This window comes from Camelina sativa, chromosome 13 (genome assembly GCF_030686135.1).
Source record: "Camelina sativa cultivar CO46 ecotype springtype chromosome 13, ASM3068613v1".
Taxonomy (NCBI): Eukaryota; Viridiplantae; Streptophyta; class Magnoliopsida; order Brassicales; family Brassicaceae; genus Camelina; species Camelina sativa.
In genome coordinates this window covers 9,687,296-9,703,258 of record NC_141892.1, presented here as the reverse complement: position 1 = coordinate 9,703,258, position 15,963 = coordinate 9,687,296, and the positions used below count along the sequence as shown (strand labels likewise).

At 42.3% G+C, this 15,963-nt stretch overlaps 2 protein-coding genes and 1 pseudogene across 2 annotated transcripts; 2 read left to right on the top strand and 1 right to left on the bottom strand.

Moving 5' to 3' along the window:
* The first annotated feature begins 7,403 nt into the window (after window positions 1-7,403).
* On the top strand, window positions 7,404-7,817 carry LOC147929357 (uncharacterized; annotated as a pseudogene).
* Window positions 7,818-9,034: 1,217 nt separating this feature from the next.
* LOC104736313 (vacuolar protein sorting-associated protein 24 homolog 1) lies at window positions 9,035-10,684 on the bottom strand. The gene is given in 7 exon segments (XM_010456276.3): window positions 9,035-9,204; window positions 9,206-9,256; window positions 9,360-9,554; window positions 9,665-9,786; window positions 9,883-9,985; window positions 10,096-10,172; window positions 10,360-10,684. Coding segments are annotated over 7 exon segments (693 nt in total). The 5' UTR covers window positions 10,472-10,684; the 3' UTR covers window positions 9,035-9,171.
* A 1,264-nt stretch (window positions 10,685-11,948) lies between these two features.
* On the top strand, window positions 11,949-13,053 carry LOC147929356 (uncharacterized). The gene is made up of 3 exons (XM_087480582.1): window positions 11,949-11,963; window positions 12,061-12,656; window positions 12,906-13,053. The coding sequence occupies exons 1-3, from the start codon at window positions 11,949-11,951 to the stop codon at window positions 13,051-13,053; spliced, it is 759 nt and encodes a 252-aa protein (XP_087336708.1).
* The last annotated feature ends 2,910 nt before the right edge of the window (window positions 13,054-15,963 follow it).

Here is a 15,963-nt window from a genome sequence, read left to right as displayed (position 1 = left end):
AGTGAAAACGCACCGGCCGACGCTCTGGCCATCCTCGCATCCACCTCTGATCCCGACCTCAGCCGAGTCATCCCTGTCGAGAGCATCGATCGACCAAGCATCAATCTCCTCGCACACGTCGAGCCCAATATCCAAGATAAGAAAAAGAAAAAACAGATTATCGAACATGAGACTTTCAGAGATCAAGTCTCGAAAAGGCAAAGAACAGAGGACGACACCCCCATACTCACGCTATTCGTCGTTGAACCATCGGCAAATGTACCACCTGTTGAGTTCTCGGCCGAGCAAGGATCCGCGACTATCAAAGAAGGACGAACTTCGTCGTCTCAGGAACAATCGTCACCATCTCACGAACAAGTTTCATCGTCACCATCTCAAGAACAAGCATCATCGTCGCACGCCCAACCCAATCCCGAACTTCACAAGGGACCACACGATTGGCAAGAAGAAATCCGTTGTTTTAACGCAGACGACATCGCCCCTCGGACAAATGGGAGGCCCGGCGTCTTCAGACTCGCTGCGCGCATTACACACTTCTCGATGGTAACGTCTTCCGTTGGACAGCATCTGGTGCACTTTTGACTTGCGTCGGTCCTGAGGAAATCAATGATGTAATAAGAGAGGTTCACGAAGGTTCCGGCGGTAATCACTCCGGAGGTCGCGTGCTCGCACAACGCATACGCAATAATGGTCATTATTGGCCAACCATGAACGACGACTGCGAGAAATTCGTTGCTAGATGCGAGAAATGCCAGCGCCACGCTCCAATCATCCATGCGCCAACCAAACTGTTGAGAACGACCTCTCCACCATACCCCTTTATGAGGTGGGCAATGGATATCGTTGGACCTCTCCCTGCATCCCGTCAGAAGAAATAAATTCTTATTATGACGGATTATTTCACCAAATGGGTTGAAGCCGAAGCCTATGCAAAAATCGGAACAAACGAAGTCCAAAAACTTGTGTGGAAAAACATCATTTGTAGGCACGGAATTCCGTATGAGATTGTCACCGACAATGGCACGCAGTTCACTTCACTCCAATTCGAAGGTTTTTGCGCGAAGTAGAGAATTCGTTTGAGCAAGTCAACCCCCCGCTATCCACAAGGCAACGGACAAGTCGAGGCGACTAATAAGACTATCATTGATGGACTAAAGAAACGACTCGAAGATAAGAAAGGTCTCTGGGCCGACGAGCTTGATGGCGTTCTATGGTCACACCGAACTTCCCCGCGCCGATCAACAGGAAGGACACCGTTTCCCTTGCGCATGGAATGGAAGCCCTTGCACCAGAGGAAATTGGCGTACCTACATTACGACGCTCAATGCTCGTTCACGATCCTACTCTCAATACTAAGATGACGCTCGATACCCTCGACACTCTCGAAGAAAAACGCGACAAGGCACTTCTTCGAATTCAGAACTATCAACAGCAAGCCGCTAAATATTACAACAAGAAGGTGAAGCCACACCACTTTGAGAACACTGCCGAGCTCAACGCAGCTACCAGCTGCTCGCCATGGACGGCACACCAATTTCTCGCTCATGGAATTCCGGCAGCCTTAAACGTTATTACCATTAGAACGACCGTACTACCGACCTCTCCTTTTGTAATATGAACTATGAATGGCTTGATCCCTTTCTAAGGGTACGTAGGCAGCCCGACACAAGGCACAATTATACAAAAAAATTAAAAACAAAAGTTTCAACCCATCAAAACACACGAGCTCTCTCGAACGAGTCCGTCTTTGCGAGATGTCCAGCTCTTACATCGACCCTCATGGATGCAGCGGTGAAATAATCTGCATAAATAAGCCGACCCAGATCGCATTCAGCTAGCTGGCGGTTAAGTTTGTATATGCCAAGTTCTTACTTGCACTATCTTGCCGACCTCGTGGCACACACAGGGTAAGCCGGACACCAGAGCCGCACCTAAAAGGTACGACGAGCTCATCTCGACTACCACCCTAAACATTTGGTATTCGATACACGTAATAGGATAAGCCAGGAGACGTCTTGCACCGTAAAGTACAACTCGATACCAAAGATAGGAAAAACACAAGAACATTCTTATTCCATAATCCAAAAGAACACAAGGACAAGGCATCGAAAGCCTAATACGAAAAGCCACATTCGGCACAAAAAAAAAACTAACAGAACAAACAAGTCTCAAATTGCAAACTCAGTCTTCAAATCCCAGATCGGCATCGGATGGTTTATCAAACTCAAGCTCGCTGATCTTCACGTGCCAAAACTGGCACTCCCTCCGCAGACTTTCCAGCGTGTCCACCGGAACATTCGCACCCCTAGCAACCATCTCCTCGAGATACGAGCGAATCCCCTCAGCACGGTTGCTTTCAACGAAGAAATGGTCCGTACACTCTAACTGGATAATGTAACGACGCAATATGTCAACCCGATTCCGGCAAGCGTCAAGCTCGGGTCGACATTCGATGGGCCTGCTCCTAAAAGGCTCGAGATCGCCCGCTTCAAGGACGGGAATCTCCACCTCATCCAATGACGCCTCACGACGAGGGCGCTCCTCTAACAAACGATCCCATCTCCATTTCGGGACCAAAAATCCCTTGTCGATCATAGTTTCAAGATATCCGATAATTCCGTCAACACGATGAAACCAGAAATGACGCTCGAACTTTCGACGCGTAGCGAGAATGTAAGCTCTCAACCTCTGGATCCAAGCGCGATAAAACTCCATCTCGGAACGAACTACGTCATCGGACCTCACAGAGAGCCGCTCTCGCAACCTCCTCAGCCATGCCGACCTCGTTGTCACAGGCATATGACCGATCTCAACTACTCTAAAATCAAGAGGAGAGATTTATCTTAAAAACAAGAAAGGAGGATGATGAGAAATGAGCAACTTGAAGACTAATTTATAGAACAAATAGTACAATTTTCGAGGCGAAGAAATCAATACCGCAATTCTCGAAAAACACATCCATAGAATGATGAACACATATCATAAAATCAGAAGACAACACATAAAGCAAGTCCAGTCATAATGCAAAGGTTCAAAAAGAAAATACACCGCCTAAACGGTTCAACATCCGATACAAAACGGGAATAGGTTCTAATAGAACAACAAGACAAAAGCAAGTCACTGTTCGGCAGCAACCTGAGCGTCCGAGGCCGCAGGTGCCCCTGTCATGACGACCTCCTCACCTACGATCACGGGAACCTCCACCGCCTGAAGGTTCGTAGGAACGATCGCAGTCTCTGGAAGAGCCTCGAGGTCGCTGTCCAAAACGTCGGCGATGTCGAAACCAAGGACCTTGTCCTCCCACATCTTCGCATCAGCCTCCAAACCGAGCAAAGTCTTCGACGGAATGACCGTACCACCCTTCACCAGCTCCTGAAGACAATCATAGGTGCCGCTCACCTAGCTCAAAGTAAGAAGAGACTCCTGTGCCGCTCTGTTGTCAATAATATGCTTCCTCATCCTCTCAATACGAGACCTGTAGCCAGCAATCTCGACATCGATGCCATGTCGCTCCACTTGCAGCTGCTGCAACTGCGCCTTCTGAAATGCGTGATCAACCTCGAACTGCTCTAGACGAGAGCGGGAAGCGTCAAGAAAAGCCTTGAGATCGGCCACCTGCTTTTTGAAACTGGCAGTTTGCTTCGTAAGGACAGCAGAAATCCCCCGCTCCTTTTCAAGATTCTGACGACTCTCCTCAGCCGATCTCCTCGACGGTTCAGAAGTACGAGAATCATCAAGTTGCTTCTCCAGCTCGGCAATGCGACGCTCGTACGAGACGACCATGCGATTCACACCACCACCATCCTGAAATGCAAGAAATACAGAATCAAGATAATAATTGGGAAAATTCAATCAAGAACATAAAGAGAAATGCACACCTGGAAGTGTTTCCGAGCCCACGACCGATACAGCTCGGGGTCATAGAGAGAACCCATGGAGGGAAGCGAGCTCACCGCAAGCAGTAGCGTTGTTGATGAATAACTCATCCTTCGTCAAAAGGAGAATGAATCATCAATCTCAGTGGTGTCGCTCGGGAACAATCACCTCACCATGAGAAGCTCGCTTTCTCGATGGAGTAGGACGCCCAGAGTCAGCAACAACGATCGCTAGGACATCAGAAGCCTCGCCACGTGACTTCTGCGCACGCGGAACAACAGCAGGAACTTTGGCAGCTCTTTTGTCGGCACGGGTAGTGGACACCTCCGCCAATCTCAAATCTCCCGCAACTCGCAGATCGGCACCTCCGCCGGCTGACGGGTCGACGACCTCAGTATCGACAACGCGCGAAGAAGACCCAGCATCAACGGCCTTCTTGAACTGACCGGCGTATCGAGGAAGACGAGTGTTAACTTTTCCCATCCCTAAGCGTGGTAGACCTAAAAAGGAAAACAGAAGTGTGACGACCCAATAACCACCAAGGAGAGCAACAATCGATACAACAGGAAACTCATGAGATCTCTGAGTAATCGAAGGCCAATGGAGCGCCCCTAGTGTTCGGATCTGTCTAAGATTATCGAAAAAACCTGGAGGATGAGCGCGCAAACGGACGACAGGCTCTGCAAACACCAACAAAAACAAAGAAAGGGTCAGAAACCAGTCAAATGGCAATCAAACAAGTATGAGTGAGAAACTATGAAGCTACCGGGAAACATATTCCACTCAGTAGCACAAAACACATCGAGATCGTCAAACGAAATCTCGTCCCGCTTGACAAAGAAAAAATAACGTTGCCAACGACGAATCTTTTTCTCAGCCCCGACGATTATCTGATGACCCGATTTAACACTGGTGTAGAAGTATCCCGGACTACCTCTAACTTTTGTGAACTTGGTGGCTTCCTCCAGAAAATGCACGTCAACCTCTATACCACAGTTGGTACCAAGTATCGCCAAACCGACCGCATTACGGATACCTCCCACAGAAAGCTGAGAAATGGCAATCCTACGTCTCGCACAATAACGTATCAAAAATTCCGGCAAAGGGAACCAAAGACCGCATTCAGTAAAGTAATGCTCAAAAAGCGCATTGAAACCTGTCGGAGGCGTCCAAGGACGTTCGTGAGACTCGGGAACCTGGAAAACCAATCCCTCGGGCATCCTACACCACCGCGCCATCTCAGCAATAGTATCCGATGTGCACAACGAAGGACCATGATCGGCCGGACCGGCTGAAAGATTGGCACCAATCGACGCAGCACTAAGCCCTAAAACAGCCGAACGTGGACCAGTATCCTCGGCCAGGACAACATCCATAGGATTTCCACCAGAACCACTGTCGCTATCTTCGCTGAACTCGAGAATATCAGCAAAATTGTAGTCGTTGGTCAAACTATCAAGATCTCCACACTCTGCTCCAATGCCAACACTAACATCATCGAAAACATCTTTATAAGCCTCATACTCTTTGGAGAAAGCGCGTTGGATTCTCGCAAGAGTTTTACCACGGGCGTGCATCGGTAATTGGAAGCTCGTCAAGGAACGGATTTTCTTTCTGCTAAGGGAGTCGACCTCAACCCCTTTGTCTCGCCGACCAAACTCTATATGCCGACCTCCATACATAAGATCAGCGTCGCCTTCATCAAAATCGGAACCAACCGTAATTTGGAGATCAGCCGTGCCAAGCTCGTCACCGCCGAGCACAGTTGTGCCGAGCACACTATTGTGCCGATCTCCCGTCTCCCTCTCATCACCTGGCCGACCCCCACAACTTCTTGTACTTGGACGGATCTTGCGAGTAGTGTCGATCTCGTCAAGGTCGGCGTCGAGCTCACAAATGCCGACCTCAAGACCCCCTCGCCGATCTCCCACATCGATTCCAACCGGATCACAAGTGACCCCATTCGCAACATGGTCGTCGTGCCGCGCTCCGTGACCAACCTCACCGCCGACCTCAACTCGGTTGTCCGATCTGACAGCCCAACTCTCTTCGGCGATCTCCCATCTCCATCTCACCGACCTCGTCCGATATCAAATCAAGATTGCCGACCTCTCGATTGACGAAACCAGGGAGCGGCGCCGAGCTCCGTTCGGCGAGATCGACCTCATTACGCGCACACGTTCCCAACGAAGAACCGCCGATCTCACAGGGCCGAACTGGGCATTCCAGATCGAGGTCTAGACTATCATCAGCAGCGGCGGACCCTCGCCGATCTGAGTGAACCGGCGATAATGAGCCGACCATCGGCGACCTCGATCGTGGCAGCATTAAGCCGATCTCTTTGCTCGGCGGCGGCAGCTTGGGTTTTTAGGTGTACAACTAAACTAAAGAGAGAAAACTAGAGAGAAAAGGGAGCAAAAAAAAAAAAGTAAAAGACTAGAGAGAGAGAAATTACCTTCTTTATGGAAGTGGAGGAGGTGAAGAAAAAGGAGAAGAGAGTGGATACATAAATAAGTAAATAAAACGGAAATTTTACTGCCATAATCCGTCGCCTCGATCTACGATATGCCCCATTTTCGGAAATTCAACGAATACCGCGCTCAAAGTAAAGACCGCTGGATATCCACGGTGTCTCTTGAAGAACGAGCCTGGTGATTACAGAAGAATCGCTGTAGCAATTTTGTTCCCCAAAAGAGACCTGAGGAAATCTGTGTCGAGCAGGCATATTGATAGATAACTCAAGCACGTCCGTTGATCGCAAAAGAACTGCCACTCTCCGGACTAAGGGGAGACTATTGTTGGATGGGCTACGCCCAATATGCCACTCGGCCCAACAAGATTAATTAATTACAATCTCGGCCCGATAAGATTGGGAGCAAGTCACTAATTCCCGCAAAGGGCAATCTCGGGAATTCACGACGAAAACCCTAGACGTCCCTAGGTCAACAATCCCCTATAAAAGGAGAAAGCATTTATTGGGATCACCATCCTGACCCGCGGACAATACCTACAGAGCAATACTTTGCATCGAAAACTGTTATTGTCTTTCGTATAATTCATTATTGTTTTCAGTTCGTCACTTTAAGCTTGCTAGTTCGCTTGTGAACTAACAAGCTCTATCCCGACTTGTTTTAAGTGACGATCTCACGTTTTCCCCGATTAATAAAAGAACTTGCTCGCTTTTTCCCACAAAATCTTTATTTGTTTAAGTTGTGCAATCCCCGGTACAAACAGACATTAACTACTCTTTAAGTATAAATTTTTCTAATCTCTCTCTAGTTGCAACAACACTGAAGATCTACCAAACCAAGATTGTGTCTCTGATTGATTCTAATTATAATTGTAACCGTATGCATGCTATATAAATCACCTTGAATTCATAAAAACGTAGACATTGTTACTCCAAATTAAATTTTGGAAACTGAAGGGAGATCGTACGTGTATGTATATAGAGACACTGAGACACATATACGAAAAGGGAAATACATTTCGACTAAATAGTATACTTTCCACAACGAATCAAAATCATGGACACTCTCATAACCGTATCGATCATGGCCCTAATGCTCTTTGCAAGGTCTGAATCCGCATGTGCCGCCACTCTTGTCGTATCCAACGAGATGCAAACTTGTGGTGAAGTTCCCGTTTTTGTCCAAATCCGTACCTTTGGGTAAATAAATGTTTGATGGACATCCCAAATACTGACGGCCATAATGAAAGTGCGGAGGCATCTAAGGTTTTACCCCATACGTGATGTGTAGGAACGTTTTAAGGCAAACCACACTACTGGCCCTCCGAGACGTGGTACAATTTGTACGATACAGACAATGAATGATAAAGACGACTCATGTTTCGTCGTTGCCAAAGACGATGGATTTTACCGTTGGAAAAACAACCAGAGAAGTTGGGATAGGATCCCTCGCAGTTTTCGGTTTTACTAGTAAATCGTATATCTTCGTTTTATATGTCACTAGATAAGGCCGCACGATGTGCGGTTTTTAAAAATTTTGAAGCAAAGAAATCCTAAATCCTAAACAAATTTTTAAAAATAGAAACAAAAAATATTTGTTGAAGTAAATATTTTAATAATTTTAGTTAGAGGAAAAAATCATATTTGTATTTACTTTCATACACTTATTTATATTTTTATATTTTAAATATATTATAACAATTATTACAATAATTTAAAGCTAATTTATACCCACCAAAACTTTTGTCAAATATTCATCATTACAAATATTATTATTGTCAAATTTCAAAAATATTTCACAACTTATTACAAAATATTTCACATGCAAATAATTCATCAAAACAACATATAATTAAAAACTATGTACAATTTTACTGTATGTTTTACCTTTAAAAATATGCTCTTACACCCAAAATTATTTTCTTGTTAAATTATGCTCTTTATCACCACCTAAAATGTCTTTTAAACAAATTAAACAAATTTTATGTTGCTTTACTTTCATTTTGGCATAATTATAGTTCTTATAATTACTAAAATTGTTTTGTGACATAATTTTTTTAACCATAATTTTTTTTACTCCAAAGATATTTTGGATGAACAACTGGTGAAAGTTTTTAATTGAGAAATTGAAATAAAGTTAATATAACATAATAAAATTAAAAATTTGAAAATTATAAATAATTCAAAATAAAAACTTTATAAACAATCAAAAACATGATATATGTCATAATCACGTTAAAGGATCGATGACCTGTTTACTCCTCAGAAGTATCGCATTGTACCAAAATTACCTAGAACTATGACCTCGTCTCAAATCTTGTCGAATCGTAAGTTCTCAATTTATTTCTACCCAATCAAAAGTTCTCATATATTTATCTCTATACTTGGGTTTAAACGGTTTACGAACCAAATCCAATAAAAACCACATAAATCCGGTTTGAAACCAATTTTAAAACGGTTTACAGTTCTTACTTCTCAAATTTCAAAATCGCTTCTTAATTACTCGATCAAGTAGCTTTTGTTTCAGTACCGGAATCATTGACATTATCCAGAAGGGAAAACTCTAGATTTTGACCAGAAACATCAACCATCGATTAATCTTCGAAACTTATAATACTATTAACTATAGAATCAATTTTTAAACATCCATCAATATCTCCATCCTCGATTAATTTAGTGGGCTTTATATACTTGACAAATGTCATGATCTTTTTATAATAAAATTTTATGATTAGTATCATTAGTTGGTTTTTATTTCTTGATTAGTAACTTTCAAAAGTTGTTCGGATCAATCAAGAATTGCATTTAAAAACGAGTCATTGGAATCAGTTAGGATCTAACTTTAGCGAGCCTAGCTCGAATCTCCTCCAATTCTTCCTCATCATCAACACCCTCTGCAATTGCCTCTTCCTGCAAGGAGAAAAACAGAACTCTTCTTTCAGAACCTAATCTTTCCAGGAGTTAAACTTTTTTTCATCTTCTTGTAATAATTAATGTTGGATGGGAGGGTTACCTCGCGAGAAGTGCTCGCCTTCTGTGCAGGTACCTTTATCCTTTCCTTCCTAACAGCTTCTGGGAGTTCTGCAGCGGTTTCTCCAGCAATTGCTGTCAATACTTTGTCAACCTCTTCATCGATCTCTTCTTCCATATCCTCTGAATCTAGAGCATTGTCAATGGCCTCATTCACAAACTCTTCAATAACTCCTGCCTGCACACACCAAAGTAGCAAAAGGATATATATACACTCAGGGTTACTAACTGTGAACTCAGCTCCAAATCTGCAAACAGAGAAAGTAGAATGATACTTAAAAGGCGTACCTTAGTCATCTCTTTGCTGAACTCCTGCATCGTTGCAGCCATTTGTGGAGCTTTCATGAGATTATTAACAAGCTTCATAACCTCTGCACTCTTGGACAAATGCCCAACTGTTCGAGCAATCGCTGCAAATTTCCAATAACAGAATGAAGAAGCTTAAGAATCTCACATAACAAAACCTAGTAATGAATATAAAAGCTTCATCTTCATCTTTAACATACCAACACTCTCTCCAAGGTGCATTGATATTGAATTCATCTGCGCCTTATTTTCATATAGCCGGTTCACTGTTCTTCTAGAACCAACAATTTCCTTAGCAAGTGCCTACAAAAACAACCACACATACTCAAATCAGAAGAAAGAGAGCCAAAAGATTCCACAAACAAAACAAGCTTTACAAAGGCAGAGACTTTATTCCAAATTGGGTTATATACCTTAGCTGAGACCATATCATTACGCTTTGCAGCTTCTTTAATAGCTTTCTGTACATTCCTCTCCTCTTTCTGTATATCTGAAAATAGATTCAAACCCCAACCCAGATGATCAAAATCGACAACTTTACAATCAACAATATCATCCGATCACAATCCGATTCATCTAATCGAATCTAAAAGCAGTATCTAATTCAACAAGATTCATCCAATTTCAAAAAAAAAAACCCTAATTTACTTAAAAGAAAGGGGGATTTGAATAAAAACCTCGGATTTGGCGTTCGATGTTACGACACTCCTGTCGTAATTTGCGTTGCCAATCACGTAAGAGTTGTTTGGGATCAGGCTTTGGCTTTATGATGTTCATCACTCTCTCCATTGTTGCGTCTTCTTTGTTTTTTTTTTTTTTTTAACCTTTTCTCTTTTTATTTTTTTGGTAAAAGAACCTTTTCTCTTGTTCTTCAAACTTTAGGAGATGAATGAAAATATATTCGTCTGGCAGACCAAAACTATTCAACTAAGCAACCTGTTCGAATTAGGAATTTTTAAGACCGAACCGAACATAAACAATCAGACCGAACTAAAATAAAACAAATTTTATACAAAGATTATCTTCAGTATATATATGTGTTGTTGTAAAACACTTAGTGGACTATGTACGGACCGGCCCATATACTGTCCTTATGTCCTTGGCCTTATAGCCCATGTACTATCGGCCCATCGGCCCATCGGCCGATGGCCTTCTCAGCGATACCCTAGTCTTACGTTGGTCTTAGCTTTGGCCTTGTATTGTACTATATATAAACATGTAAACCTCGATTACTATGAATAAGAACAACAAAAGCTTTACCCTAAACTCTATATTCATAACACGTTATCAGCACGATAGACTCATAGCTAAAAACCCTAAGGCAGCCGCCGCTTTCATCCTTCTCTTCCAAAACCCTAAACCGTTCTTCTTCTTCTTCTCCTCCGAGATCTACCTCTATTATCTCGAAGTTCTTTTGTTGATTCACGAGCATCCTTAGCTCGTGATCAAGTTACATACAAACTTGATCGAGGTTCGTGGTACGCGGATCGGGGGTGAGTCCAAGTACGTGCGGTACAAGGATCTGTTCGTGGGAAGCAGTTCGTGGTTCTTGGAAGCTGTTCGTGGTTCGAGGTTCGTGAGATATCTGAGGTCTTTAGCTCCCAGATCATTACCGGTCAGAACCTATTGGTGTTAAGGTAAACAAAATTCGAAACCCTCTTAAAACCCTATAATCGAATTTGAACCTTAAAACTAATGAACCCTAAAACATCTAAGTACACAATCTAACAAAGCTTTAATTTCCTCAAAACCTAAAACTTAAAATCGGTTGTTAGGATTGTTAGATTGATTGAGAATTGCACCATAACTTTATCAAACTTAAAATCGGTTTTGATTGTTTGATATTGCTTGATTTGTCATGTTGCATAAGAACCTAGAAATTGTTTTGTTAAATCATAAGATAGAATTTAATTAAGCTGTTCTAGAAATTTAATTTGGATTGTTCATGCATCATGATCATAATCGAATTTGTTTAGGATTGTATATTTTCGGCTGCATAATTTAATCTTATGTTCTAGGATTAAATTTGTTTGTTATTAAAAGTTATGTTAAATTTCTATAAAGCTAAAACAATGAAATTGGAATTAAAATATAATTAAGATAAACTTCTAAATTTAATTTAGTGGTTATCGAAAATATTAAGAGAAAAAAGAAATCCTATCTAAAATTGTTGCATGCATTAGCATATTTGTTTTGTTGCTTTGCATGCATGAATTTAAACCATAAAACCATAAAGTGGCAAGCATGTTTCGGTCTCAAATACCGCATGGCCCAAGGCATGGTACGGTCTCAAATACCGCATGTCCTATTAATCAAGTGCATGGTTCGATCTTAAATATCGCATGCTAACATTCGGAAGTCTATTTCTGTTTATGCAGATGGCCAGCCTTAAGAGCCTAGACTATCCAATACTGAACGCTTCTGGTGATAACTACTTGCTATGGGCAATGAACACCAAGATCAACTTGAAGTCAAAGGACTTGTTCGAATGCATTGAAGAGAATTCCACATGCACGGACAAGCAAAAGAATAAGTGTATCCAGCACATGCATCACCACATTGCTGAGAGTCTCAAAAACCAGTACCTATTCATAGAAGATCCTCTCGCCCTTTGGACACAGCTTAAACGCCGTTACGGGCACCAAAAGACGGTGCTCCTTCCAAAGGCCGAGTACGATTGGAAACACCTAAGGATCCAGGATTACAAAACCGTGGATGAATATAACTCCGAGCTTTTTAGGATTGTCTCGGTCCTTAGGCTGTGCGGTACGGTAGTGACGGAAAAGGAACTATTGGATAAGACGTTGTCTACCTTTAGTCCTAACAATATCGTCCTCCAGCAACAGTACCGACAAACGAAGTTTGCGGACTATGGGGAACTAAATGAGTGTTTACTGCTAGCTGAGCAGAATAACGAACTGTTGCTGATGAATAGTGCCATGAGACCTCCCGGTACAGCCCCATTACCGGAAGCGTACAAAGTTGATTTGGGACAGGATAGTACTGCAGTGCCTAACGAGCTTAGAGAGCCCAGAGAGACCAACTACGTCCACAGAGAAAGACACTACGACCGCGGCCGTGGTGGCAGAGGACGTAGCGGTCGTGGGGGCCAAGCCGGCCGCGGACGTAGTAATAAGGGCCGCGGACCGTTTAAGCCTCAAACCAAGGTAAAATCGGTTTGTCACCGATGTGGTATGTCAAACCACTGGGTAAAGAACTGCAGGACTCCCAAACACCTTATTGATGCATACCAAGAGATCTTGAAGAAAAATCCAGAAGCTAATCTTGTGCATCTCGATGACGAAGGGGACTTCGATCATGAGAATGATGACCTGCTAGAGACTTCCGATTGTTTCAAAGATGATGAATAAATTTTCGGTTTTATTTTTGGTTTAATTCTATGCTTTTATTTATTTTATGTATTGGATGATTGATTTGGTTTAAATTTAAGAATTTTATTTTATTGCCTTATTACATTACAACACAAAATGTTGTTTTATATAGAAATGGATGAGGACATGAGTGAGCTAGTGGTGGACAGTGGATCCAGCCACACCATATTGAAAGATAAAAGATATTTTATCAACCTCACCATGAAAAATGCCAATGTTAGTACAATCGCGGGTATAGCAAATTTAATAGATGGCTACGGCCAGGCTCACATTTTGTTGCCTAAAGGCACACACATTGAACTAAGTGATGCCCTGTACTCACCCAGCTCTAAGAGAAACTTATTGAGCTTTAAAGATATAAGACTAAATGGTTATCATGTTGAAACCAAGGGTGAGGGAACCAAGGAGTTCCTATACATTACAGAAAATGTAAATGGACAAAAGAAGGTCCTAGAAGCTATACCTGCACTAGCCACTCGTCTATACCATGCTATAATTAACATGATAGAAGCTAACATGGCAAAGCACAGAATATTCAACGAACAGTTCACTCAATGGCATGACCGGCTAGGCCATCCGGGTTCGAACATGATGCGTAAACTAATTAAGAGTTCGAATGGGCACAACCTTATAGAAAGGAAAGTTATCCCTAAAAATCTCACGTGTGTAGCATGCGCACAAGGGAAACTTACAATACGGCCTTCACCAGCCAAAGTCCATAAAGAGACTTTAAATTTTCTGGAAAGGATACAAGGTGATATATGTGGACCAATACACCCATCTTGTGGGACATTTCGATATTTTATGGTGATGATAGATGCATCAACCAGATGGTCACACGTTTGCTTGTTATCCACAAGAAACCTAGCATTTGCTAGAATGTTAGCTCAAATTATAAGGCTAAGAGCACATTTTCCAGATTTTCCACTTAAGACTATACGTCTAGATAATGCTGGTGAATTCACATCCCAAGCGTTTAATGATTTCTGTATGTCCATGGGGGTGAGTGTGGAACATCCCGTGGCACATGTCCATACACAAAACGAATTAGCTGAATCCTTCATTAAACGAATACAATTAATAGCTCGACCATTGTTAATGAGATCGAAGCTTCCTATGTCGGCTTGGGGACACGCAGTATTGCATGCAGCAGAACTCATACGCATCAGGCCATCTAGTGAACACAAATATTCGCCATCCCAACTATTAACGGGTCATGAGCCAAACTTGTCCCATCTAAAGATATTCGGTTGTGCCGTTTATGTACCGATTGCTCCACCACAGAGGACTAAGATGGGACCTCAAAGGAGGATGGGAATATACGTTGGATATGAGTCTCCCACCATCATAAAGTACCTTGAGTCCGAATTCCCTGAAATGGGTGGTGAGACTAGCAAGCTGGTCAAAGAACATACTTGGAATCAAACATCATTAAATTGGCAAGATCCTCGAACTCTAGCATGTGATGCAGAGGTTCAAAAGATTATACATTTGCAAAAGCTAGCTAATCAATTGCCAGATTCCTTTGCTGACCCAAATAGAGTAACAAAATCGTACATACCAGCTTGCAATGCACCAGTACGTATTGATGTTCAGAAGGAACACAATAATCAAGTTGCTACAGAGTCTAAAGCCCGTTTGAAACGAGGTAGACCATTAGGTTCCAAAGATAAGAACCCTCGAAAGTCTAAAGGTGCAAAACAGACCGAGGTTCAGGGAATTATAGAAAATGCAGACATTGCCGCGGCAAATCCTGAGGAACCCAGTGGAGTTCAGGACGCTGAACTTCAAGGTCCTATAGGTGTTGATAATAATGAAATATCAATCAATTATATAATGTCTGGAATTAAATGGAACCGTAAAGATGTCGACATCGATGATATATTTGCATACAAGGTAGCACTTGACATAAATGAGGATCTAGAACCCACATCCATATTAGAGTGCACTCAAAGCAAAGATTGGCTTAAATGGAAAGAAGCTATTGATGTGGAGTTAAACTCTTTAAAGAAGAGAAGTGTGTTTGGTCCGATCTTAAGGCTAACACCTGAAATTAAACCAGTTGGACATAAGTGGGTCTTTGTAAGGAAAAGAAATGAGAAGAATGAAATCGTGAGATACAAAGCACGGCTTGTAGCACAAGGATTCTCTCAAAGACCTGGCATAGATTATGAGGATACATACTCCCCTGTGATGGATGCAACAACATTTCGGTACCTAATAAGTTTGGCCATCAAAGAAAAACTTGATTTGCGGTTAATGGATGTTGTAACTGCGTACTTATACGGTCCACTGGATAATGAAATCTATATGAGATTACCAGAGGGTATTGAACTTAAAGCAAAGAATGGTTCTCGAGAACAGTACTGCATAAGGCTAGACAAATCGCTTTATGGACTGAAACAGAGTGGTCGAATGTGGTATAATCGCTTAAGTGATTATTTGGCAAAGAAAGGCTACAAGAACGACCCAATCAGTCCATGTATATTTATAAAAAAGTTTGCAAACAAAGGATTTGTGATAATAGCAGTTTATGTGGATGATTTAAACATCCTTGGTACCTCTGGGGAAATTGCCCAAACAGTAGAATACCTCAAGAAGGAATTTGAGATGAAAGACCTAGGCAAGACAAGATTCTGTTTGGGGTTGCAACTTGAGTACAGTAATAATGGAATCCTTGTGCATCAAAAGGCATATACTGAAAAAGTACTCAAGAGGTTTAAAATGGACCAAGCTCACCCATTGACTAGCCCAATGGTTGTTAGAAGCTTAGACTTGGATAAAGATCCATTTGGTCCAAAGAAGGCCAATGAAGAAGTTCTTGGACCTGAAATGCCTTACCTCAGTGCTATAGGAGCGTTAATGTTCTTGGCTAGCCACACTAGACCA